General features: G+C 43.3%; 1 protein-coding gene across 1 annotated transcript; it reads right to left on the bottom strand.

Annotated features, from left to right (window-relative positions):
- Window positions 1-664: 664 nt before the first annotated feature.
- LOC308608416 (uncharacterized protein) lies at window positions 665-27,266 on the bottom strand. The gene is made up of 4 exons (XM_081221449.1): window positions 26,871-27,266; window positions 3,065-3,195; window positions 2,012-2,232; window positions 665-752 (listed from the first exon to the last, which is right to left on the bottom strand). The coding sequence occupies exons 1-4, from the start codon at window positions 27,161-27,163 to the stop codon at window positions 687-689; spliced, it is 711 nt and encodes a 236-aa protein (XP_081077575.1). The 5' UTR covers window positions 27,164-27,266; the 3' UTR covers window positions 665-686.
- Window positions 27,267-27,801: the final 535 nt, after the last annotated feature.

Raw genomic sequence — 27,801 nt, 5'->3', positions numbered from 1 at the left:
ACCTGCAATAGTACCAAGTCAGTGAATTAAGGCTGGTTCTACTGTAGGTGCAGTTGAATGTTTTCCCCATTGCTCTAAAGCAGTGGTTCTCAAACATTAGTGTGCTTCAGTAGCACTTGGAGGACCTGTAAAACACTGATGGCTAGCAGCCTACTTTCAGAATATCTAATCTAGTAGGTCTGGAGCAGGGTCTGAGAATTTGCATTTCAAACACGTTCCCAGCTGATGCTGAAGCTGATGCTGATGCTGCTGCTCCATGGCAGGCCAATAGCAACATCTGGTCCCCAGGCAAGCTAGGTCATCCATCAGTTTCTTTCAATAACATACACTAGAGGCTGGGTCACCATCTCTATCGTCACACAAGTTGTTTATAATCTAATATTTTAATTTATTTGAGGCTGCTATAAAAGGTTCTCAAACAGGCTTACCAAATACTTGAAAGAAATCCCTTTCAATGACAGTAAGGTGGGCCGAAATAAATAGAACAAAGGTACATTGGAGTCCGTGTTATTTATGTTAAAAAAAAAAACCTCTGCAGCTTATTCATGTCAAACAAGCTTTTATTTTCAATGTGAACAATACTGTCAAATTTATATGTAAAAGGTAAGAATAAAGTCAGATAGCAGTTAATATCATTTTGGGGTGTTGAACTTTGAAACAAAATCTGTGTTGTGGGCTAATGAAAACTAGAATCTCCGTGAAGGACAAATCCTTCTCTTCTTTCGCTGTCCACTTCTTTTAATGTCTTCCAACTGTAGGATGGGATAAGAGTCAATTAACAATTGTACTCCAACAACATGCACCAGGGACTCTCTAAATATGAGTCAATACTATGTACATCTCTTGGCTCTCCAAGGAGAAAACAAAATGTTTTCTTCTTGTAACACAGACCCTTGGTTGTCAGGGTGCACATCATTTCATCACACCAACCACATCTCTGTCTTGCCAACCACTATATATGTTAGTTTCTTTTCTTGAAAGGCCACTCTGTTATTTAAATGTCTTTCCACCTTAAGAGCCTATGCTCCTTACAGGGATCATAAATCCATTATAAGCCCTGACCTTCAGTTTCCATATCTATAAAATGAGAATGTGGCTTTTATCAAACAGCCACAGGTGTGAAAATTAAGAAAGGGAGAAAGAAAGAGTGTGATACTGAGAGAGAGAGAGAGATGAGAGAGAGAAAGGAAAAGATGAATGGGTAGCGGAAAGAGAAACTAGGATTGAATTACCAACTCAGTGATAGCCAATAATAATATTATGGCTAATTTTCTTTCCTTTTGAATAAAACATCTAAATTGAACTAATATTTGTGAATTACTCATGAAATGCAGTCTTATTTGAAATCCTTAACTTTTTACTACTTTGTAAGGAGTCACCTTCTCAAAGGCATTGCTATTCCAAGAGACAGCTTAGTCGCTTTAGCTGCTTCTCCTGGTGACCAGTCTCTAAAAATATAGGTCTCTATATTTTAGACCTCTAAAAAAATATAGGTCTCTATTTCCAGGTCTGATAAATTTCCCATCTGCAGTAGACTTAAAGCTACAGGACAAAGGACTTGTGGCTGTAAATGAAATACATTTCAGAACACACTTCCTTCTATACCATCTAGAATACAAGTACATTATTATCATTAAACTGTTTTTCCAAAACTAAATTTCAACAATTTTTTCTTATTATTTTACAAAAACAATTAAAAACATGATAGATGGCTAAAGGGAGGCAGCTGCATAGCACAGGGAGATCAGCTCGGAGCTCTGTGACCACCTAGACGGGTGGGATAGGGAGGGTGGCAGGGAGACGCAAGTGGGAAGAGAAATGGGGATATAGGTATACTATAGGTCATTCACTTTGTTATAAAGCAGAAACTAACACACCCCTGTAAAGCAATTATACTCCCATAAAGATGTTAAAAAGATAAACAAAAATAGATTAAGGATGTAAACAAAACAAAACATAAAGCTGTCAGTAACAGGTATATGTCAGGACCGGTTGCACTATACAATAATACCTTGTGTTCTCCAGAGCTGCCCTCTGCTGAGACCATATCCAGCTTCGGTCCTTCTTCTGCTTTTTCATCTCCATCCTCTTTCTCTTCCTCAGCATTTTCATAATGATATTCACTCTCTTCTTTAGTGTCGAGTGATACGGACTTTGGCATCCCAAGGTGGTGGGAAACATTTCCCGATTTAAAATCAGCAGCAGAATCTAGTTCTCTGCTCTCAGGAGGATCTGGAGAAGAGAAATATGTCAGAAAATAAATAAATTAATAAGAAGACTAGCTGGTCATGTTCCTACTGGTTGATACAGCACTTCCTTGGCCCTCACACTTTTGCTGCTTGACAGTTTTCACAACATTATCCCCCTGTTTCCAGTAGATCTCACACACTGTGCTGCTGATTATTTCTGGCCCTTTGGAGAAGGCATCAAAATCATTTGATTCTGAGCGGATTTTTGTATGTTTCTGCCAGAACCTCACTGGAAAATGTTCACCCGCTTTCAAGACAAATTCTACCGCAAATCTCATTGATTCCTCAGCCACTGAAATGTGCCCCTGTGCCATTTCATCATTTTCTCAGGTCATCGTACTGAGAATCTTTACATTTTTAGAAGCCCGTCAGCCAAAAGTGAGGTATGCCATTTGTTTGCCCCTAGGTTGGTAGAAGGCGGCATACTTTTTCTCAAGATCCTAAAGGTCTTTATTGAATTGGGCTTCTATTTGTGCATATCGTGCCTGAAGGTTTTTGAGAGCTTTGACCCGCTGCTTAACCGCCAGAGGCCAGCGCTGAGTGCACCCCGCCTTTGAGGCCGATGCCGCAGCAGGGGCTGCAAGGGACAGGGGACTGGGCCGCGCCTCGCCAGCCTCGGCCCCTTCGACGGGTCCACAAGTCCCAGCCACCCAGGACTCGGAGGCATCAGCCAGGACCTCGCCCACCCAGAACTCAGCCTCCCGTGCCCCCACCACCGGTTCCTCTGCCTTCTGGGATGCCACCCCCTCCGCAGGCTCCCGCGGCTCCCAGGGCGGGGGGCCCTCGGCCTGGTACTCGACCCCCCCAGACCTCACCTGCCTCTCCCAGGTCTTCCTGCCCGTGAGGAAGCGTGGCAGCCTCTGCAGGGTCCGAGGGCCGTTGGGAGCGGCGCCTGACCATCACGCGGCTGGCGTGGGGCCCGACCAGGACACGGTCCTTGTAGTGGCTGTGGTGCAGAAGACAATGGGCCACATCCCGGAGCAGGGAATGAAACTGCACCGCGGGCGCCCCGCGGCCTGCGACCACTCCCGCGCCTCCCTGCCCATGCTCGTCCTCCTCTTCTGTCTCTTCCTCCTCCTCGACCTCTTCTTCAGTTTCCTCCCCCTCTTCTGACTGGTACTCAGCCTCCTCCCGGTCCTCAGTGTCTAATTCAAACTCTTCCACCTCCTCCTCCACCATCTCTGCATCCCAGTCTTCTGCCACTGCGGCCTGGGGGGCCTCCTGCCCACCATCCTCCCCGTGAAGGGCTCTGGAGAGCCCCAGGGAAGCCAGAAGGGCCGCGGCCCCCTCGACTCCATCCATCCCTCCAGAAGGGGAGGCACGGACCCCGACGGGACTGGGGTCACCACCCGCCCTGCCACCAGCTCTATCCTGGCCACCTGGGATCGGCCCACGCTCCTCGGTGGCAGACATGGCTGGAGGGACACGCCAGACACGGATCGGGCTGCAGTGACGACCGTGGGGAAGATGGCGGCCGCTGCGCTGAGTGTCGCTGAGGGAGGGGACGCTGTTGGCAGCTGGGCCACCGGGACGCGGTGGGGGCTGCAGAGAAGCCGGCTGCCCAGGGGACAAGAGTCGGAGAAGTTTCCTCTGTGAGCCCCGCTACGGGAAGTGCAGACGGCCTGCCCGCGGAGCGCCCCACCGAGACTGGGCCGCGGCTGCTGCGCACAAGGCGGGAAAGAGCTTGATTGGCTGGTGACGGGAGGCGGACCTTACAAGGGTCAACGAAGGGCCACCGAAGGGCCACTTCCTCCAGCGCCGACTCTAAGCTCATTTGCCAGCAGCCAAGGATTGACAGCACCACCGTCCAATGAGTGATCAAGGTCTTCACTTTCCCTGGAGGCCTTAAAGGGCCAGCTCACCCTCAGCCTCTGTGATCGCACAGGAATCCCTTCTTTTCATTCCACAACTGCAAGAGCAAAACTACAATACCCCTAAAGGCGGTGCCCTGGGGTATGGGAACCTGCATGTGTTCCCCAATTGCCACCCTGGGGCAGCTCACGCTGATACAGACACTTAGTTCAAAACCGAGAGAGAGAGAGAAGTTGTATAGATCAAATCTCAGCAACGCTTAAAACCTCCCACAAGAGACAGCAAGCAAATTTGGAGGTTTTAAATGCTGTTAAGGCTCCTTAGAAAAGGACATACAGAGTCGATATGGATGCAGTGAGAATGGAGAGTGGAAGAAGCAGTAAAGACAGGAGCTGGAGAGTGTTTCATCAGGGCTCCCCAATTCCGTTGCAGCCTCCAAGAAATGAAGACAGAGAGAGAGAGGGAAGAGAGACAGAGATAGAGAGTGAGAGAGAGAGAGAGAGAGAGAGAGAGAGATTTCTTTTAAAGACTGGTCTGAGCACCTGCTCTGCACTGGATTGTGTACACCCCTTGCCTCCCAAATTCATACGAGAAGCCCGTCCCCAGCCCCACCCCACCCCCAGGAGATGGTATTTGGAGACTGGGTCTTTGGTAGGTCATTCAGTTTTGGTAAGGTCAGGAGGCTGGGGTTATTGCCCTTATAGGAAGAGACCATAGATGGTACTCTCCTCCCACCATCCCAACGTGAAGCCACAGGAAGAAGGTGGCTATCTTCAAGCCAAAACGAGGGCCCTCACCAAGAACTCCACCGTCCTGACACCCTGACTTTGGGCTTCCTAGCCTCCAGAACTGTAGGAAATAAGTAACTCTCTTGTTTAAGCCGCCCAGCCTATGGCATTTTATTAGGGCAGCCTGAGCAGTCTAATACAGCATGGCAGACCTTAACAGCACAGGCTTCCTAGAGTCATTTCTCGGTCAACAGTCCCAGACTTTTTGTTGTACTCAGCCCCACTTAGCCGAGTGGTCAAGGGTAACGAATGCTGAAAACGAGGAAGAAATCAACAACTATTTTATGCTAATCCCAGTTACTACTGTTGATGGGCATAGAAGCTAGACTGGGTGTCAGCTGTAACTTCACGTTCAGGAGAACATAAGCTATGTCCCTTACTTCCAGTAAGCACACTGCCTTGGGATCCAGGACATCTAATTTGACACATCCTAACGCTTCACAGATGGGAAGCACACATTCTGCAGTGCGCTCCTGGGAAGGCTGAGGAGAAGAGCTGTTGTTGCCACCCTGAGTCACTATGGAGTCCTCCTATCCCAAGTTGGGTTAAACGGTCAATCAAGACTGGAGACACCACACACACACACACACACACACACACACACACACACACACACACACACTCTCTCTCTCTCTCTCTCTCTCTCTCTCTCTCTCTCTCTCTCTACGGAGACGCGATGCAAAGTGTATTCCTTACGTGAGGAGGCTTCTGGGGGGAGAGCAGGGCATGCTTTTCAAGCTGCTCCAAAATAGACTTCAGAGAGTCAGGAATGGAAGAAATTGCTTTGGGAGTTCTACTGTGATTAGTGGATGGGGCCAGCATGACAGTTCCCTTGTGCTGGCAGTAGCTAGTGTCGTTTGATGCCCACTCCTCCTGCCCTCCACCCGACAACCGTGCCAAAGGAGAGAGTGGAGGGTGGGGCAGTGGGGAAGAGGGAGGGTTGACGTTTAAAAGCCCTCAGCAGTCAAACATCAAAGGATGCAGTCAGACCCTATACTATAATTCACCTCTGGCGTGTTGCAAGCGACAGAAACGTGCCATTTTCGTGTAATGGAATCTGAACTTGTGGAAGTAAGCCACTCTGGAACTCTTGAGTCCTGCAGCCTAAGGCCAGGTAGGGAGGCATAAGGTCCACTGAAGGCTGTTCAAGAGCCCAGCGTGGTGTATCCTGTGAAGTAAAATGCATGCTTCGATCACCATCAATAAGGCCCGGAACTCCAAAGCCCATAAGGAGGGTCTTGGCGAAGCCCTGCGTAGTGGTTTTAGTATATGTAGAGACACGTGTGACCTGGATTTATAATTTGGGAGTCTGTGGGCCAAGAGATTCCAAAGGCTCTTTACCCCAAAGGGGACAGTTTTACACAAGGAAACGTCGCTGCCACCACGGGCCGGACCAGACAGCCAGACCGATGACAACGGCCTGATTGTCTATGAAAATGTGCAGATGGTGCTAACTGTTGGCCAGAGCATCCAGCGCTAAGGTGACTGCCTGAAGTTCACTCACTGGTGCTGTGTTTTCGTTGAACAGTTTTATCTATGGTTATTGTATTGATTACTGACAAGGAAAGAGTTTTCCTGACATTTTCCTATTTATTTTCCACATGTCAGTCTTTTTTGTTCCTTCACTCCTCAATTACTCTACTTTCTGTTATTAATTACTTTTTATAGTGTACAAAGTGATCCTTTATCACTCCTTTTGCTGTACTGTTTTAGTTTTTTTTTAGTGCTGGAGCTTTTTGTGGGGGCAGTGTCGGTGGTTACACTGGGAGTTACAATTAGTATCTTAGCTTTATAATAATCAAGTTTGTATTAATACGGAGATAGTTGCCATAGTATTCAAAACCTCTGCTTTTCCCTAGCTCTGCCACATTTCTTTATTTAATTATGGTGACACACGGCATGTTTGTATATTTGGTGCCCATTAACAGAGATTTATAGTTAAAGCTTTATACATTTGTATTTTAAATCATATATGAAAACAAAAAGGAGATATAAGCCAAAAGTGCAGCAATACTGGCTTCTGCGTTTACCTGTGTAGTTACCTTGGCCTTTGTGGTTTATTTCTTCATATTGCTTCAAATACGTGCCCAGCATTCTTTCAATTCAGCCTGAAGGACTCCTTTCAGTACTTTCTATAGGGCAAGCTTACTAGCTATGTACTCTCTCAGTTATTGTTTGTCTTGGAATGTCTTTAACTCCCCTTCATTTCCCCCACATATAGAATTCTTGGTGGAAAGGGTATTTTTGTTCATTTGTTCTACGCTTTTAATATGCCATTCCAATGCCACCTGTCCTCTGTGGTTTCTGTAGAGGAATGCGCACAAATCTTACCGACGATTACTTGTATATGAGGAGTTGTTTCTATTGCTGTTTTCAAGGTTCACTCTTTGTCTTTGACTTTTGATAATTTGATCATGATGTGCCTAGGTGGGGATCTCTGATTTTATCCTGCTTGGAGTTTGTAGAACTTACTGGGTGTGTAGATTCATGTCTTTCCTCCGAGTTTGGAGGTTTTCAGGCATCATTTCTTTAAAGATTTCCTGCCCCTTTCTCTCTCTCCTCTGCCTCTGCCACTGTCATTATGTGTACATTGATAAGCTTGCTGATGCATATAAGTCTCATAGGATTTGCTCATTATTCTTCATTCTTTGCTTTTTCTGCTCCTCTTTTCCTTTCCAGAGACTGGATATTTCAACTAACCTTTTAAACTTTGCTGATTCTTTTTCTCCTGTTCAAATTTGCTGTTGGACATCTTTTATTAATTTTTCATTTCACTTACTGTGCTTTTCAGCTGAAGATCTTTTACTTTGTCCCTATTTATAATTTCTATCTCTTTGGGATACATCTTTCTCATTGTTTCCTAGTTCTTTGATCACTGTTTCCTTTTGCTCATTGAGTTTATTGAAGACAGCTGACTAAAAGTCTATTTTTCTAGTAACCCAAATACTGTGCTTCACCTCTGACAGTTTATAGTAATTAATTTTTTCCATGTGAACAGGATACACATTCCTCCCATCCCCTCCAACTATATGGAAGTATAATTTACACATAAAATTTGTGTATTGAAGGGGAACAATGTGATGCTTGGTGTACGTACACATTGTTAAATGATTACCACAGTCAAACTAATTTATGCATCTATAACCTCACATAGCTGAAGGTTTTTTGGGGTGGTGCGTGGGATAAAACTAAGATCTACTCTCTCAGCAAGTCTCCAGCATACCATACAATATCTTAAATTAAATCTGCATGCTGTGCATTAGATCCCTAGAATGTATTCATCTTATAACTGATCATTTGTACCCTTTGATGAACCACCCCACAAATAACAAACCTGGAGGCATCATGGTTCCTGATTTCATTATATGACAAAGGTATAGTAATGAAAACAGTATGGTAGTGGCATAAGAACAGATATATATATATATAGACCAATGGATCAAAATATAGAGCCCAGAAATAAACCCACACGTATATGTTCAACTATTTGACAAGAACTCCAAGAACACACAATGAGGACAGGATAGTCTCTTCAATAAATGCTGCTGGGAACACTGCATATCCACGTGCAAAGATACTATACTGGAGCCTTATCTTACACCATACCCCAAAATGAACTCAAAATGGATTAAAGACTTAAACGTAAGGCCTGAATCTGTGAAACTCCTAGAGGAAGACACAGGGGTAAGCTCCTTGACATAGGTTATGGCAATGATATTTTTTTGAAATGACACCAAAACAAAGGCAACAAAATCAAAAATAAACAAGTGGACTACATCAAACTCAAAAGTTTCTGCACAGCAAAGGAAACAATCAACAAAATGAAAAGGCAACTGACCTATGAAGCAGAAGAAAATATTTGCAAATCATGTTATCTGTTGAGGGGATAATATGCAAAATATAAAAGGAATTCAATCAACTCAACAGCAAAAAAAAAAACATCAACCAATAATTAATAAAAGGGCACACGGTTCGAATAAACATTTTCCCAAAGAAGACATACAACTGGCAAATAGGTATATGAAGAGGTGTTCAGCATCACTAACCATCAGGGAAATGCAAATCAAAGCTGCAATTAAGACATCACACCTATTAGGATGGCTATTATCAAAAGGACAAGAGACAGCATGTGTTGGCAAGAGTGTGGTAAAAAGGGAACCCTCGTGCCCTGTTGGTGGGAAAGTAAAATGGTGCAGCCACTGTGGACAACTGCATGGAGGTTCCTCAAAAGACTGAAAGTAGAACTGTCAGATCAGCCAGCAATCCCACTCCTGAAAACAGATCCAAAGGAGGTGATTTCTGCTCTGCTCCCTTATGCTCATTGCAGCATTATTCACAAGAGCCAAGGAATGGAGACAAGCTAAGTGTTCTGGGCCGATGAAAGGATAAAGAACATATCACAATTATATAAAAGACATATCAAAGAATTCTTCTTAAAAATTCATCAGAGGGCTTCCCCGTGGCACAGTGATTAAGAATCCACCTGCCAACGCAGTGAACATGGGTTCAAGCCCTGGTCCGCGAAGATCCCACACGCTGCGGAGCAACTTAGCCTGTGAGCCACGACTACTGAGCCTGTGCTCTAGAGCCTGTGAGCTGCAACTTCTGAGCCCGCGTGCTACAACTACTGACGCCCGCAAGTCTAGAGGCCGTGCTGCACAAGAGAAGCCACCGTAATGAGAAGCCCGCGCACCACAACGAAGAGTAGTCCCCGCTCGCCGCACCTAGAGAAAGCCCATGCGCAGCAACGAAGACCTGACACAGCCAAAAACAATAAATAAATAAAAACAAAATAAATAAAGTAATAAAAGTTCATTTGCAAGACTATTCTTGTCTTTGGGGGTGATACAGAGAGGAACAGGAACAGAGACAAGACATGGTAGATTCTCCTTCCTTCAGACGTCTTGTCTCTCTCAGGAAATCTCTACAGGCACAGCTTAATAGTGAGCCAGCTGGAAAGGCAAAATAGGGTTGACAGAGACCCAGAAACTTAGAACAGGTTATAGAATTTTGAGCTCAGATATTAAACAAATTTTACTTACCTCGCATCTACTTCCTCTTATATATCCTGACAAAGAATGCAAACAGTGTGCCTTCTGACACAAAATAAACACAGAAGTAACTATAACATCAGTCACACCCACTTCCAAAAACACAAAAACAAAATTTAAGACCTTTGTTAGGAAGTGTACTCATGTTTAGATAGTAAATAGGGAACCACTGACAGATTTTAATGAAATTTACATATATCATTAATTTTGATGTAGAAAATTTCATGTACATAATGACTTCTCTTCTTTCTCCCATGGCCACCTAGGAAACTCAGAGATTAGGAAAAAAGCTTCCTTCCCCATATGTTGGTTTAATATCCTAGCCTCAGATATACTCAACACCTCTGCCTGCGCCCCTGATGGAACACCACTCTCAGGTGAGGCAGTGTTTCTACCTGAAGGATTTCAAAATACCCTTAAGATTTGGGAAGAATTGGGAGGTCTAAAGGTAAAATCTGTGCAAACACTATGTAGAAGCAAAAACGTTGTATGACTCAGGAACGTATCTGGAGGGTTGAGTGGGTGTGTGTGAGTGTATGGGTAAAGCTTGTTTCGGTTGAACTTTAGGCAAACTGTAAACATAAACTCTACACAGAAACACTTTCCAATCCCCTGTGTCTTTAAACTCATGAGATGAGCTGCCCTGCAGAGGCAGGACCTGGTGTCTTTGGGCAGCTGTGGCAGTTAAAGGGTGTGAGCTCTCAAACCAGACTGCCTGGATAAAAGTTCCAGTTCACTTACAGGCTGTGAGATCTTGGGCTCAGGAGTTAATATCTCAAATCCTGTCTTCTATAATAATTCTCAATTTCTCCATCAGTAAATGAGGTGAAAAATAGTCCCAACCTCATCGGATTGCTGTACAGATTTAATGAGCTAATACTTTACAAGGGCCTACTTGATGTCGAGCTTGGCACAGAGTAAGTGCAAATTAATGTCTGGATACATCACAAAATGAACACATTCCATGCTCACTGCTGTAGCTGCACAGATCATCTTTTAATCCTTCAAATATGCTATGTTCTCTTTCTTCTAATGGATCTTTGCCCATCTTCATTCCTCTAACTAGACCTTATGCATAGCTTTGGCCAAAACTGACTTTCTAAGCCCTAATCATCCTTAACGTCCCAACTCAGGCTTTTTTTTTTTTTTTTTTTTACAAGAAGCCTCTTCTCTGTTAAGACGGGGTTGCACATTTCTTCCTTTATTATTTTTAAACTAAAGTGAAAATAAAATAACATAAAATTAATGATTTCAGTCACTTTAAAATGGACAAATCAAATAAAAAGTTTTAAAAATAAAATGTACAAATCAGTTCTTTTAGTACATTCACGATGCTGTGCAACCATCACCCCTATCTAGTTTCAGAGCATCTTCATCAACTCAAAAACAAACCCTATACCCAGGAAGCGGTCATACCCCATTCCCTCCTATCCTCAAACACTGGCAACCACTAATCTCCTTTCTGCCACTATGGATTTGCCTGATCTGGACATTTCATAGAAATGGAATCATGCCATATGTGGCATTGTGTGTTTGTGTGTGTGTGTGTGTTTGTGTGTGTGTGATATTTTGTAATTTTTGTTCATGGTAGTTGTTATCTTCTTTCATTATGAACTTTTTCTCATTCTAAAAAAAGATTCACTTCATGCATGATTGTGTATAATGATAGAAGAGAATCTTCCATATTGTATGAGTTTCTTGCCTGTTTGTACTTGCCTGTTTGGAACCCGTTTTGGACTCTCCCTGTAAACGACCTAGACTCCTTGGGTATAATGCATGTAGCAGTCCAAGAACATACACAAAGACTGTATGCCCTGACCAAAGGATTTTTATCCCAGGAATATAATGTTGATTTGGATTTGTATCCCAGGAATATAATGTTGATTTAACATTAAGAAATCACAGTGTAGGGACTTCCCTGGTGGAGCAGTGGTTAAGAATCCACCCAAAAATGAAGGGGACACAGGTTCGAGCCCTGGTCTGGGAAGATCCCACATGCCACGGAGCAACTAAGCCCATGCGCCACAAATACTGAGCCTGCGCTCTAGAGCCCAAGTGCCACAACTACTGAAGCCTGCGTGCCTAGAGCCCATGCTTCGCAACAAGAGAGGCCACCGCAATGAGAAGACCGCACACCGCAACGAAGAGTAGCCTGCAGTCACTGCAACTAGAGAAAGCCCGCATGCAGCAACGAAGACGCAACAGCAGCAAAAAAGAAAGAAAGAAAGAAAGAAAGAAAGAAAAGAAATCACAGTGTAGGGACTTCCCTGCCGGAGAAGCGGTTAACAATCCACCCGCCAATGCAGGGTACACGGGTCCGAGCCCTGGTCCGGGAAGATCCCACATGCCCCGGAGCAACTAAGCCCGTGTGTCACAACTACTGAGCCTGCGCTCTAGAGTCCTTGAGCCACAAATACTGAGCCAACGTGCCACAACTACTGAAGCTGGCACGCCTAGAGCCTGTGCTCCGCAACAAGAGAAGCCACTGCAAGGAGAAGCCCGCGTACTGCAATGAAGAATAGCCCCCGCTCAGCGCAACTAGCGAAAGCCCACGCACAGCAATGAAGACCCAACGCAGAGAAAAATAAAAATAAATAAATTTATATTAAAAAAAGTAATCAAAGTGTAATACATCTAACAGAATACCAGAAAAATCCTCATGATCATCTTAAGAGACATTTATAAAGCCTTTAGCATAATTCAAGAAACTTCCATGATAAAAGCTCTCAAAAAAACTAGGATTAGAAGACATCTTCTTCAATGCTCAACATCACTAATTATTAGAGAAATGCAAATCAAAACTATAATGAGGTATCACCTCACACCGGTCAGAATGGCCATCATCAAAAAGTTTACAAACAGGGACTTCCCTTGGTGGTCCAATGGTTTAGACTCCACACTCCCAATGCAGGGAGCCCAGGTTCAAACCCTCATCGAGGAACTAGATCCCACATGCCACAACTAAAGGACCCCGCATGCCACAAGTAAGAGCCCACATGCCACAACTGAAAGATCCCACATGTCACAACCAAAGATCCCACATGCCACGACTAAAGATCCTGCATGCAACAACTAAAAGATCCCACGTGCAATGAAGATCCTGCACGGGGCAACAAAGATCCCACGTGCCCCAACTAAGAACCAGCACAGCCAAATAAAGAAAGAAAAGAAAATAAAATTTTAAAAAAACGTTTACGAACACTAAATGCTGGAGAAAGTGTGGAGCAAAAGGAACCCTTCTACACTGTTGGTGGGAAATTAAATTGGTGCAGCCACTATGGAAAACAGTGCGGAGGTTCCTTCGAAACCTAAACCTAGAGTTGCCATATGATCCAGCAATTCCACTCCTGGGCATATATCCAGAGAAAACTCTAATTCAAAAAGATAAATGCACTGCAATGTTCACAGCAGCACTATTTACGACAGCCAAGACACGGAAGAAACCTAAATGTCTATCGACAGGTGAATGGATAGAGAAAACGTGGTACATATATACAATGGAATACCACTCAGCCATAAAGAATAATGAAATAATGCCATTTGCAGCAACATCGTTGGACCTAGAGATTATTATACTAAGTGAAGTATGTCACACAGAGAAAGACAAGTATCATATGATATCACTTACATGTGGAATCTAGTACAAAATGATACAAATGAACTTATTGATATTTACAAAACAGAAACAGACTCACAGACATAGAAAACAAACTTATGGTTACCAAAGGGGAAAGGGGGTGGGGAAGGGATAAATTAGGAGTTTGGGATTTGCAGATATAAACTACTATACATAAAATATGTAAACAACAAGGTCCTACTGCATAGCACAGGAAGCTATATTCAATATCCTGTTGTTAACCATAATGGAAAAGAATATGCAAAAGAATGTGTGTCTTTGTGTATATATATATGTATATATGTATATATATATTTATATATATAACTGAATCCCTTTGCTGTACACCAGAAACTAACGTAACATTGTAAATCAACTGCACTTCAATAAAAATATATTAAAAAATGAAACGCAGCTATGAGGCCATAAAAAACGTACAAACTCTTAGTTATAAAATAAATGTCATGGGGATGTAATGTACAGCGTGATGACTACAGTTAATACTACTATATTGTATATTTGAAAGTTGCTAAGACAAAACCCTCTTAGGTTTGCTCTTAATAAGAGATGATAATAGGTTTTTCCTTACCTTCTAAGTAATCTCCATAGAAAGCAGAGATTCTGTGTCTTATCAGAATAATTTCCTGTGCTTCTTGTTGATTTATCATGTCCTTTATTTGTAAGATAAATGAGTCTTCTTACCTCTAAAAGAGAGAAGGCTCTTTTTAATCACATTACTTCCAATATTTACTTTTGAAATCTTATGTTAGTACTCTGGTTAAATAGGTGGCCAAATAGTTTCTTAGTGACCCATGATTCTATTTAGCCAAGTGTACAAATCTTTTGCCATTTCTAACAACTAGTGATATTTGGTCTTTCCAAATTCAAATCCTAAATGAAATCTGCTTGATCTCATACTGACACTGATATTTCCCAGAGGGCCTGCGGAAAATCCAGAGTTTGTTCTTTCACCTTGTAAATGAGAGATGTTACAATAAGTAGGTTTATTTGATAAGTTGAGTTGCACAGGAAGCACTGCCAAATATGAAGAGATGCTTCACCTTCTCTAGTTTATATTTCTATGTGTAAAACGTTATTAATACAAATACTTCAGAAGTTGTATTAATTCCTATAAATGTCAGTGCCCTTGCTGTCCATGACGTACCTTGGTGCTGCTTTGCCTTAGAATTAGACAACATCAGCATAATGTTATCAGCTGTCATGCCAGTTAGTGTCTTAAAATGTTGTATGCCACAGAAACAACCAAATGTCCTTGGCAATTGCATCATTTTTATAATGAACTTTCATCACGTCTTTTACCATGGCCATTTTCACTCTTTTGTCATCCACACTTGTTTTAGTTTGATGCCTCCCTGAAAGCTCTTGCAATCAGCTACAGGCCACAGTAATTATCGTCAACAAAATGGCACTATCTTGGAGTCCCACAGAAAGGACTATGCCAGGTACTCTTGAGGCACAGAACTCCTAATGGCATTGCTTAAATAACTTTGAGACCGTACCACCGGCCTGAGTCAGGATTTCCAGAATTCTCCTGGAGAAGCTGATAAGTTCATGAGATGGCTAACCCAAGATCAAGCACAACAAGAATTACATAGGGCTGAATGAATTGGTCAAGGACGATTATGGCTTTTGCTTGCACTACTGCTGATGCTTTAATGTTCTGTTTCTGGATATAAAGAACTGCCTACTTTTCTAACTTCAGCTATCTACAATTCATAACAGTTTAGTAGATCATACTTCTGTAAGCAGAAATGAAGTATTTATCTTTTTTTGCCTGCCTGATCACTCTAGAATTTGAATATTCTTACTAAGTATTCTTATTTTCACAGTAATACAATGAACTGCTTAGGTTCACTAAGAATCCTTCCTCCTGGGAACAGAACATAATTGATTTGACTATATGACCAAAGCTCTGAGTGGACTATCATGTTTTGAAAGAATACAGTGTTTTTAAAAATAGTGATGGATTGATTGACTTGGCTGCACCAGGTCTTAGTTGCGGCACGAGGGATCTTCGTTGCGGCATGCGGGAACTTCAGCTGTGGCATGTGGGGTCTTTTAGTCGCGGCATGTGGGATCCTTAGTTGTGGCATGCAAACTCGTAGTTGTGGCATGTGGGATCTAGTTCCCTGACCAGGGATCAAACCCGGGCCCCCTGCATTCAGAGCACAGAGTCTTAGCCACTGGACCACCAGGGAAGTCCCAGACTATCATAGTTGAGAACAATATATATAATCAGATATGACCAGATAGTTTTAAGGAACTAAAGGTGACTTTATGGAGCCAATGCTTACGAAGTCTTCTTGGGAAAATGGGCCTGGAACCTGGTTTACAGCTTTCTCAGCCTTATAGGTGAGTGGGAGAGGTCACCTCCTGGCAGGCCTAGGAAACTTAGGATATTTTGGGGGCCTTCAAGAAGAGATTAATTTACCCAGATCTATAGGTACCGCAGGGGAATTGTGGTGGTGAGATTTGGGCTTGGATTCCTAGCTTTGAGAGGCTTTTAAAAGTCCAATCGGAGTGAGACTCCTTCTGAAAAGTTCCAGCAGAGTAAACTAAAAATGGCCTATGTGGTCAATTATCATTCTTGCTGCAATTGTGCAAATAAGCAAGCCAAATCTAGTAAGACCAGACACTCTATAAGCAAGAATAATCTTACTTTGATTATCTTTGATCAAAAGGGAGGTGACGGGGCTTCCCTGGTGGTGCAGTGATTGAGAGTCTGCCTGCCGATGCAGGGGACATGGGTTCGTGCCCCGGTCCAGGAGGAACCCACATGCCGCGGAGCGGCCCGGAGCCTGTGCTCCGCAACGGCAGAGGCCACAACAGGGAGAGGCCCACGTACCGCAAAAAAAAAAAAAAAAAAAAAAAAAAAAAGGAAGTGACGGTTGAGTGAAATTTTATATTTCAATACAAAACACACCCTTGTGAGGGATGAGATTCTGGTCCCGTTCATTATCTTTCAGCTAATTTGCACTTCTTTGTAAACTACGTGGTTGTGTTACCTACATGTGAATTGGACTAGCTCCTGCTATCTCACACATTTTGTCAGTCCTTACCAAATTCTCAATTCTTCCAATTTCCTTCAACATCTGGCTACAACTCTTCAAACTAATGTTTCCAATTTTTCTCCAACCCTCCTGATTTGACATCGCAGAGAACTCAAAGCTGACCACCCAGATTCTTACTGGATCCTTAGGTTTTCTTCTAACGGGCTTTGTTTCACAGGATCTAAAGAAGCCCTGTGAGCTGAAGTTGGACAACTTGATGTAAACTTCAAAGGACTCTTCCCTGCAGCAGATCATGTATGATCCTCGTGCCTGGAACTGCTGCCGTGTGGGCCACTCGGGAAATTCACTTTATCTTCCATGCTCTGCTCCACGAAATAATCATGACTGTGGATGATCTTACCCAAACCTAACTGATGTCTAGGCCATCAGAAAACATCCACTGTAAACTAGGAAATCCATCAGATTGCCACTGCCATCCTCACTCCACCATCTAAACATGCTTCAAGCCCAGCATCTTCAATGGGCTGTCCTTCTGGACTCAGAAGCTGGCTTCAAATAGTCCACTACAAACATTAATCTTTCTTTTCCTTTTCTTAGAAACCCTCCTCATTAAATGCCTCATTGCTGGCATGATCCAGCAAATATCCTCTACTACCAAACATCAGCAGATGGCTCAGTTGTTCCTTAATGAACAAAAGGTGACTGAATGAGAAATGGACTTATATTGTTCACAGGAAAAAAGAATGCCTCTTCTTGCCTTGCACAAGAAGGGGAACTCACAGTAACTCCCTTCTTAACCAAACTTGAGGCCATTCTGAGTCCTCTTCTTCACTAGGCCTCAAGCTTGATCCTATCTTTGGCCTGCCAAGCCCAGTTTTAGCAAAAATCCTCCTAGGCCAGTTTAGCAAGAATCCCCCCTCCTTGGTATCTAAGCTCTTCATCCCTCCTCTTGAGGTCTAATCAAGTTCCACCCCCCAGCCTCCCTTCATCCTTGTGTTAGTCAGGGTTCTCCATAGAAACAGGACCAGTAAGAAACAGATAGGCATATAGATAGCTTATCTATCTATATCTACAGATCAATATCAATGGTAGGTATATATATCTAGATAGCTATGTCAGATATCTAATATCTGTATATTTATAGATATATCTTTATATTAATGCTATTTCTCTGTTATATAGAGATATAGATGTTGATATAGATATAGATATAGATGAGGAGATTTATTATAGTAATTGGCTCATGAGATTATGGAGGCTGAGAAGTCCTACAATCTGCTGTCTGTAAGCTGGGAAACCAAGAACGCCAGTGGTATAAACCACTCTAAGTCTGAAGGCCTGACAAACAGGAAAGTCCCAGATCAAGATTGAAGGCCCAAAAATCAGGGGACTGATGCTGCAAATCCTGGTCCAAGTCCAAAGGTCCCAGACTAGGAGTAGTGATGTCTAAGAGCAGAATAATATGGATGTCCCAGCTCAAGCAAAGAGAAAACTCATCCTTCCACTGCCTTTTTGTTCTATTCAGGCCCTCAAGAGATTGTGATAATGCCCACTTGCATTGATGAAGGCAATTTTCTTGACTAAGTCTGCCAGTTCACATGCTAATCTCTTCCGGAATCTTGCTCACAGACACACCAAGAAATGTTTCACCAACAATCTGGGCATCTTTTACTCAAATCAAATAGACACCTAAAATTAACCAACACAATACCTAAGTTCCTCTCAGTAATCTGCCATTCACTAACTCCCTCACCCTCCCTGTTGGCCATAAACTGTCATCTGTCTGTCTTGTATGTGGAGTTGAGTTTATTTTCCCTATGGCAATAGTCCCTGGCCCCTATTACAATGGTCCTGAAAAAAGCCTTCCATGCCTTAAACTCCATATGGCATACTTTTTTATTGACAATATTGATGTTACTATGTTCCTGTGAGTGAGAGAATGTGTCCGGATCATTGCTGAGCTAGGTAATGTGTCTGCATATTCATGTGAGAGAATGTGAGAATGTGAGTCCATATGAGCGAGTTTCTTCTGTGAGCTTATGTTGGAGCTATACGGTGGATGTGAGCATATCTGTGTGTACATCTATACGTAAGCATGTTCCTGATTTCAAGAATGTGCATGTGCAAGTGAAAGTGTGAGTAACAGCATTGGGAAGCATCTGAGTGTTTATATTCGGGTCCCCATGTGAGTAAACTTATGAGTATGGTCATGAAATTAACTGAATATATCAGCATGTTTATGTGAAGCCGTGAAAGTGTAAGTGGATGCATGTGAACGTACGTGTTTTAAACTTCAATTTGTAGGCAAATGTGAGTGTGTTTAGGGAGTGTGCAAACATGTGACTGTATGTAAGCATATCTCTGTGTGACATAAGTGTGAACATGTTCATGGGTGAGAGTGTTTTCGTAGGTGCAAATTTGTGTTCAAAATTAATATTTAAGTGTGTTCACTTGTACGAATGAATTTGTAAGCCCGTGAAGGCAGATTAGCATAATTCTGAGTAGTTGGGGGTAAATGTGTTTTTTGTGTGTTCTTGTTTATGTGTGAATATATTTGAAAAAGGGAGCATGTATATGGGAATGCATGTAATGGTTTTTTAAGTGAAGGAATGAAATCATGAGCTTCTTGCTGATTGTGAGCATGTTCCTGTGCAACTCAATATGTAAGCATGTTACTGTTGGTGACAAGGATATTTTATATGGGTAAGGGAATGGGTGTGTGCATGTGTAAATGAAATGAGTGTACCTGGAGTGTGAGTGAACTTGTAACCATGTTTATGTTTTCAGTGCATGATTGATGATGATAATCTGAATGAGGTGGGGCTACTGTGTGTGTGTGAACGGTGAGCCACCAAGTGTGAATGTATGTTAGTATGTGTGAGTACATTTGCCAGTATATGTGTTTGAGTGAGTTATCTGTAAGCATGATAATGTGAGTGAACAAGTGAGCATGTACGTGAGCTTGTGCATTTGTGAGAGTAAATATGCGGCCTTGTAATCTCAAAGTGTGCTAGTATTTCAGTCTCTGAGGACTGCTGTAAATGTATGTTCAAGCGTACCCTTGAATTTGCAGCCATGTGCATGGGGGTTAGCATGTTTGTATGAGTAAGTGAACGTGTATCAGGTTCACTGTGGTGAGCTAGTTCACAGGTGAGTATATTTGTGTAAGTGAAACCTGTATAAACATGAGTGGAAGTGCATGTGAGTGTATTTGCTTCTCTGAGTGGATATTCTGCGCTTCATGGAGGATGTGAGCGTGTTTGTATGTGAATACCTATGTGAACATGTTCCTGATTCTAAGAGTGAAAATGTGCATGTGTACGTGAATGTGTGAGTGGGAGCTCCTGAATGTATGCATTTGTGTCCCTGTGTGAATGAATCTCTTGGCATGGTCATGTGATTGAGTGTTTGAGCACGTTCGTGTGAAGGAGTGAATGTCAGTATGTACGTGTAAATGTATGTGTGTCTGTGAGTGGGAGTGAATTGGTGGGCAAGTTTGAGAATGTCTGAGTGTTTAAGTGTTTTGTCAGTGAGTGAATGTGTGAGTGTATGTATGTGAGCCCATCTGTCTGTGACAGTGTGTAGGTGAGCCTGTTCGTGGGTGAGAGTGATCTCTTGCATCTACGTTGGCACGCTTAAAGTGAACACTTTTGTATGCTCATCTGTATAAATGAACTTGTAAGCCTGCGAATCATGTTAGCATATTCACGTATAGTGGATGAGCAAGTATGTTTTCTTGTGACCTTGTTAATATGTGACTACAGTAGTTGCAGACTATTCACGGGGGACTCATTCCAGCACCCACCAAGGATACCAAAATCTGAGAGTGTCCAAGTCCCATAGTCAGCCCTCTCTATCCCCGTAGTCTGCATTCGCGGACTCAACCGACTGTGGATCATAAACATAGCACGTGATATGCAGCTGGTTAAATCTGTGAAAGCAGAACCCATTGATACAGAGGGCTAGCCGTATATTTATTGAAAAAAATCCGCATATAAGTGGACCCACACAGGTGACACTCTTGTTGTTCAAGGGTCAGCTGTATATTCGAATGAGGTCATTCATGCCCATATGTGTGAGTCAATGTAAGGGTTTTTATAGAAATGAGTGAATTTGTGAGCTTCTAAGTCAGTGTGAGCATGTTTGTGTGCAATTATATTTGTGACTATGTTAATATTTATGACCAAAAATTTGCATGAGTAAATGAATGTGTAGGACTGTGCATATACACACAATGAGCATGTCTGGAATGTGTGCGAATTTGCAATCACTCTTGTGTGTATAAGTGAATGTGTGCATTTGCTCACAAGGGTGATGTGGGAAATTTTGGGTAGGTATATGAATGCCTGAGTGTCTGAAGGGGTATATATGTGTATATGTGTATATGTGTAAGTAAATTTGTCACTTCACGTGTCTGAGTAGTGAATTTTAAGCATGTTAATATTAGTGAATGAATGTTTGAAAGTATGCGTATATCTGAGCTGGTCCACTCACAACACTGAATATATGAACATGTAAATCTGAGACAATATTTGTGTTGATGTACATGTTTGTGCGTGTTCAAGTGCATCTTTTAATTTGTGACCATGTGTATGGATGTTAGCACGTTAGGGAATAAGTATCAGATTCACTGTTTTCAGCTAGTTAAGGTAGTGTGAGCATTCGTGTAAATTATGGGTGTGTACATGGAAGGACATGTGAGTGTATTTTCTTCTGTGAGCAAATGTTCGAGCTCCAAGGTGGATGTGAGCATGTTTGTGTTCGTGCATCCATGTGAGCACATTTTGGAGGTTAAGACTGTGAATGACATGTGTAAGTGAAGGTGTGAGTGGGAGCATCTGACTATATATATTCGTATCCCAGTTCGAGAGAATGTGTGAGCATGGTCGTTTGATTGAATGCACGTTGGAGCATGTTTGTGTGAAAGAGTGAATGTGTCAGTGTGTGAGTGTAAATGCATGTGTTTTTGAATGTGAGTCTATTTTTGAGTTTGAGTTTGTGAATATTTGGTGTGCTTTCTGAGTGAATGTGTACCTCTATGTAAGGCAGGATATCTGTGTGCAACAGGCTATGTGTGAGACGGTTTAGGGGCAAGAGTAATTTCCTGGCTGTAAATCTGCACACTTACAGTGAACATGTATGTGTGCTCATCTGTATAAATAAATTTATAAGCATGTGAATGCAGGTTAGTGTAATGCTGAGTTCTCAGTCAGTGAGTTTGTTTTTCAAGTGATCTCATAAATGAGTGAATATATTTGAATAAAGTAATTTGTGAGCATGTGAGTGAGTGAATGCAACTATTCTTAAGTAGTGTAATTGAGTGAATTTGTGAGCTTGGTGTGACCATATTTGTGTGCAAGTGAATATATGAGCTTGTTACTCTTAGTGACAATAATAATGTGCATGTGTGAATGGGTGTTTATAACTGCAATGAGCATATCTGCAAGTGAGTTAATTTGTAATCACTTTCATGAGTGAATGAATACGTAATTCAGCTCATGAAAGTGAGTGAGGTGTGGGATACTTTTTGTGAGTGTGTGAAAGTATGAAGATTTGGGTGTGAATGTACGTTAGTTACCATGTGTATGGATGTGGGTAAGTTGTCACTATATGCATTTGCATAGTGAATGCAAGTGGTAATGTGAGTGAATGTGTAACCACGCGCTTCTATGCGAGCATTTATCTTCTTTAGAGTGAATATGTGAACCTGTACATCTGTGTATGCTGACATGTTTGTGTGTTCAACTGTATGTTTAAATTTGTGACCATGTGTACAGCTGTTATCATGTTTCTCTGAGTTAGTGAATATGTATAGTTTATTACCGTGACTTGAATCGTTCAGTGTATTTCTGCGAGTGAAATACAAACATGAGTGTAAGTGCATGTGAGTGTATTTTCTTCTGTGAGTGACTACTGGACCTTCACCTAGAAGTGAGCACACTTATGTGTAAGTGTCCATGGGAGCATGTTCCTGATTTTCACAATATTAATGTGCATGTGTAAGTGAATGTGTTAGTGGGAGCATCTTAGTATATATCTTTGAGTCCCCGTGTGAATGAATTTGTGGGTACGCTCGTGTGATTGAGTGACCGTTTGAGTAGGTTTGTGCGAAGGAGTGAATGTGTCGGTATGCATGAATGTTGCTATGTCTTTGAATGTGAGCAACTTTGTGGGCATATTTGAATGAGTATTTGAGTATGTTTTGTGAGTGACTGTGTGAGCATGTTTATGTACGCAAGCATGTCTTCTATGACGGTTTAAGTGTGAGCCGGCTCATGGGTGATTGCGTTCTTAAGTGTAAATTTGTGTTTACAAAGTGAATATTTGTGTTCCCATCTCTACGCGTCCATTTGTTAGCATGTGCAATCCTATTGGCATATTAGCGGGTATGAGCAGGTGGTTTTCATGTGATCTTGATAACGTACAACTATATTTGAATAACCTACTCTGAGAGCATGTGTGAGTGAATGTGATTTTATGTAACTGAGCGAATGGGTGAGATTCTTAGTGTATGTTCTTGAGCAAGTGAGTCTGTAAGCATGCTGTGTTTGTGACAATGATAATTTGCGTGGAAAAGTGAATGTGTGAGTGTGTGCATATACATGCAATGAATGTGTCTAGAATGTGAGGGAATTTGTAATCCCTTTCGTGTGTATAAGTGAGTATGTGATTATGCTTATGCGAGTGTGGTACGAGCTACTTTGTGGGAATGTTTGAGGATCTGAGTGTGCATATGTTAGTATGGGTATGTGTGTGAGCCAGTTTGTATGTGCATTTGAGTGAGTGAACTATCAGCATGTTAACAGGACTGAGGGAATGTTTGAGCGTGTGAACATATGTAAGCATGTACACTCGTGAGAATGAATGTGTAAACTTATACATGTGACAGTGTGTTAGGATGGCATTTGAAATTTGACATATGTGTGTTTTAAACTGTTATGTTTCATAGTGGATGTGAGCATGTTTTTGTGTGAGGGTTCTTACAAGCATGATCCTGATCTTCTCAATGTTAATCTGCATGTGTAAGTGAATGTCTCAGTGGGAGCCTGTGTGTGAATGAATGTGGGCATGGTCATGTGGCTGAGTGAATGTCACCACGTTGTGTGACTGAATGTGTCAGTCCGCGTGTGTGAATGCACGTCTTTAAATATGAGTGACTTTGTGGGCATATTTCGATGCTTGAATGCTTAAACTTTTTGCTGAGTGATGAATGTGTGAGTGTGTGTATATATGTATGTCTCTGTGTAAGTGTATGTGTGAGCCTGCTCATGCCCCTTCATTGTGAGCAAGCATTTTTCAAGTGATGTTTCATTGCACTCATTGTATGTATGGATGGTGAGCATGTACAGACACATTAGCATGTTTCTGTGTAGTGACTATATGGTGGGTTTCTTTTTTATCTTGTTTATGTGGGAGTACATCTGAGTAAGGTCATGTGTGAAAGTGTGCTGTAAGGGAAAGTGTTTTATGTGTTGTAAGAATTTGTGAGATTCTTGGTGACTGTAACAAGATTTCTGTGCAAGTGAATGTATAAGCATGTTTCCGTTTGAGACAATGAGAATTTGCATAAAATTGAAAGTGAACGTGTGATTGTGGAACTCTAAACCTAATATGTATGGCGTATGAATGAATTTTTCATCATATTCATCTGTGTGAATGTGTGGTAATACTGCTGTGACTCACTGAGTTGTCGGCATGATTGTGTGAGTGAAGGGAAGTGTGTGTGTGAGTGCAAATGTATGCATGTTTACATATGTGAGGAACTCGTCAGGATGTTCACTGCAAGAAGTGAACTATACTCATCTTAATGTTGGTCAGTCAGTGTGTGATCCTGTGCGTATATGTGAGGATGCACATTTTTGAAAGTGATTATGTGAATTTGTACGTGTCTTGGAGTATGCTCACGGAAGAATATTTGAGTGGTCAAGTAAAGGTTTCTTGGTGTTCATGTGTATGCATTACCTTGTGAGTGTATGCTTGGATGAAAGCATGTTCACGGGCCTGTATGAATGTATTTTATGCTCATATTCATGCATGTATACTGTGTGGGTGAAATGTGAGCGCATGACTTGAGTTCATGTGAGTGTATGGATTAATGAATGCGTGAGCTTTGTGGTGAGCACGAGCATATTTGTGTGCAAGGGCATACGTGAGCATGTTCCTGATGGTGAGCATGTTAATGTGGGTAGCTAAATGGGAGCACTGGAGAGTATATTTTTGGGTATCCCTGTGAGAGAAACGGTAATCATGGTATGCGACTGAGTGAAGGTGTCAGCTCATTTTTATGGAGTGAATGTATCAGTGTGTTTGTATGAGCAGCTCTGAGTATGTACATCAGTGAAATTGTGAGCATGTTCAAGTGAGGGAGTCAATGTCTGACCACGCTCGTGGAAATGAGTGAAGTTGTGAGCATACCTGAGTAAACGTGCGAGCATATGGTGTGAATGTGAATGAGTAGTATTGAGTTTTTAGTCAGTATGTACATTTGGATGAGTCAACACTACGTGTGTTAACGCAATTGTGTGTCTATAGGTGAGCATGCACATTGAGAGCCTGAGTATATGAACTTTTACACGTCTTCAAGTGTGATTATATTTGAAATGTTTGAATTTATTGAAAAAGCATTTGTGTGTGCATGTGAATGTGTGAGCATGTTCATGAATGATAGCATATTCATGTAGGTGTGAGGGTTTATTGTGTTTATTTATGTGAGCTTGTTAAAGTGTGAGTACACTGTATGAGTGGAATGTGAGCATGGGAGTATGTTTGTGAGTTTATGTGAGTGAATGCTGGGGCTTCGTGACGAATGTGATCATGTTTATGTGCAAGTGTATATGTAGGGTCCTGATCGTGAGCATGTTCAGGTGCATGAAAAGTGAATGCGTGTGTTGGGAAATGAATATAGGTCTCTATGTGCATGAAACTGTCAGCATGCTCATGTGGTTGAATGACTGCTTGAGTAGGTTTATGTGCAGTGAATGTGTCAGTTCTGCTTGGGTAGGTTTATGTGCAGTGAATGTGTCAGTGTGTGTATGTGTGCATCTGAGAGTGTTTATGTATGAGGGAATTCATCAGCATGTTCTTAGGAGTTCATGTGTGAAAGCGTCTTGTTACTAGGTGAGTGTACGTTACTGGGTATATGCAAGCCTTTCCACGGCTGAGAGTGCCTTATTGTGAAGGAGTCTGTATGTTTAAGTGAATATTTTGTGTGTACTCATCTGTATGAGTGAATTGGTGAGCATCTGAGTGCATGTCAGCATATTCCTATGTGATGATTGTGTACGTGTGTTTTTGTGTGATATGTGAATGTAAGTATACACGTATAAGAGAATGTGTGGAAGTATGTGTGTGAGTGTACTTTTTTCTGAGTTTGAGATAACTTGTGAGCTTCTTGGGAGGTGTGAGCATGTTTGTTTTGACGTGCCTACGTGAGTTAATTCCTGTTTGTGACAATATGGGTAAGTGAATGTGTGATTGTTTGCATAAAAATGTAATGAGTATGTTGTGGCAGCACTGTGGCAATGGCGACCTACAAGAATGTCCTGGGCTTCCCTGGTGGCGCAGTGGTTGAGAGTCCGCCTGCCGATGCAGGGGACACAGCTTTGTGCCCAAGTCCGGGGAGATCCCACATGCCGCAGAGCGGCTGGGTCCGTGAGCCATGGCCGCTGAGCCTGCACGTCCGGAGCCTGTGCTCCGCAACGGGAGAGGCCACAACAGTGAGAGGCCCGCGAAGCGAAAACAAAAAAAAAAGAATCCGCCTGCCAATGGAGGGGACACGGGTTTGAACCCTGGTCTATTCAGGGGTAAGAAGCAGGAATGCATCCGGTGCATTTAATAAGAAGGGTCGTTGCTAGAGGACCCTATCTGGCGGAGCAGAGTGGGGAGCGGAATCTGGGATTAGGCCGTTCGAGGCCCTCCCAGTTTTACCAGCCTTCAACTCAGCACGGAATACTAACTTTAGCCCTCACCGCACCATCACCCCCTCCCCCCGCGCACACACACACAGGGGCCAGTATACCTGGCTGAGGAGAACTCAGTCCCTGGAGATGGAGGGGTGGACCCTGGGGCGGTAGCTCCCCGACCCCCGCCATTTCAGCGCTATTAGGTACCACAGCAACACAGGGGCTGAAACAAGGGGGCTCCATCGCAGCTGCACGTGCCCAGCCCCACCACCAACTCCTCTACGGACTGGCCAGCAGGCAGCGCGCGTGGGCAGCGGTTCAAAAGCCCAGACCCACGTCTGCTCCAGCCGTCTCCTTCTAAGGGGTCGCCCACTCACCCTCTGCCCGCCCAGCTCATGGCAGCCTGGCGACCCCGCTCACCAATCAAAGAAGTCCAGAACGACGTCAGGAACATCAGGCGAGGAGAGGTCAGAAGCCAAAGTGGAATTTCCACCTGGGATTGGGGTCGTCGCCCGCCAAGGGCCGGGTCCTGATGAGGAGTAGGCGCACAGCGGCCCGCCGCATGTCGGGACGCCATAGCTCCGACCGTCCGAGAACCCTGGAGACCGCTGCAGAGCGGGAGGCCGATAGACGACGGGGGGCGCGGGATAACCAAGAGGAGCGGGCCGAGGAGGTCGTGCTTCTGCAAAGAGCCGCCTGTAAGGTGACAACATCGAGGCCAAGGGGAGCGCGGAGGGTGCGGGTCGACCAGCGGCCCTGAGCCAGGGAGGGGCAAGAAGAGCAGCAGCCCAGCAACTTCACTCCACGCAGCACCCCGACCACGAACCCAGCCGCTGCAGACAACGATGGGTCTGACGCACTTCTGGCGGCCGCTGGGCGGGCCTGAGGCCCGGCGCACAACTGGCTCCGCCCACCCCGATGGCAAGCGAGCTTCGCCAATCAGGCAGGCGCCGGGAGCCTTTCAACGAGATGCATGGTCCCGCCTCCTACCACAGCCTGTGTGCCGCCCAGCCCTCTGCTCCTTCTGGCGTCTGCAGTCATTCCCGGGTCAGCCGCAGTTCCAGCTCCCTGGCAGCTGGAGAGCTGGGCCGGGGGTCGGCGGCGTGGGGCACCCCGCCCTGCACCTCCCCTCTGCAAAAACGCAAAATGTGCTTTTCACTTGGAACAGCGTATGCCCAAGAGTTTGCTTTTTGTGGTGAAAGTAGTAATTTGACCACCCAGGCTCAATCTGCGTTTTGAAAATACTGGACACCTTTGAGGAATCAGGACCTAGTTGACTGGTGGTCATTCCCTGACCCTCGGGCCTCCAGTGAACCAGACTGCCTGTCCTCTGGAAGGCATAGAGGAGGTT

This window comes from Mesoplodon bidens (assembly GCF_964165515.1).
Source record: "Mesoplodon bidens genome assembly, chromosome: X".
In the NCBI taxonomy this organism is placed as follows: domain Eukaryota; kingdom Metazoa; phylum Chordata; class Mammalia; order Artiodactyla; family Ziphiidae; genus Mesoplodon; species Mesoplodon bidens.
Note: the sequence above shows the minus strand (reverse complement) of the source record. Positions and strands in the feature narration are given on the sequence as shown.

Coding starts and splice junctions, on each gene's coding strand:
- LOC308608416 (XM_081221449.1), bottom strand. CDS start 27,163: ATGTTGTCACCTTACAGGCGGCTCTTTGCAGAAGCACGACCTCCTCGG. Junction 3,196..26,870: donor GTTCTGGACTTCTTTGATTG/GTGAGCGGGGTC, acceptor TCTGCACCACAG/CCACTACAAGGACCGTGTCC. Junction 2,233..3,064: donor GGAAGACCTGGGAGAGGCAG/GTGAGGTCTGGG, acceptor TCTCTTCTCCAG/ATCCTCCTGAGAGCAGAGAA.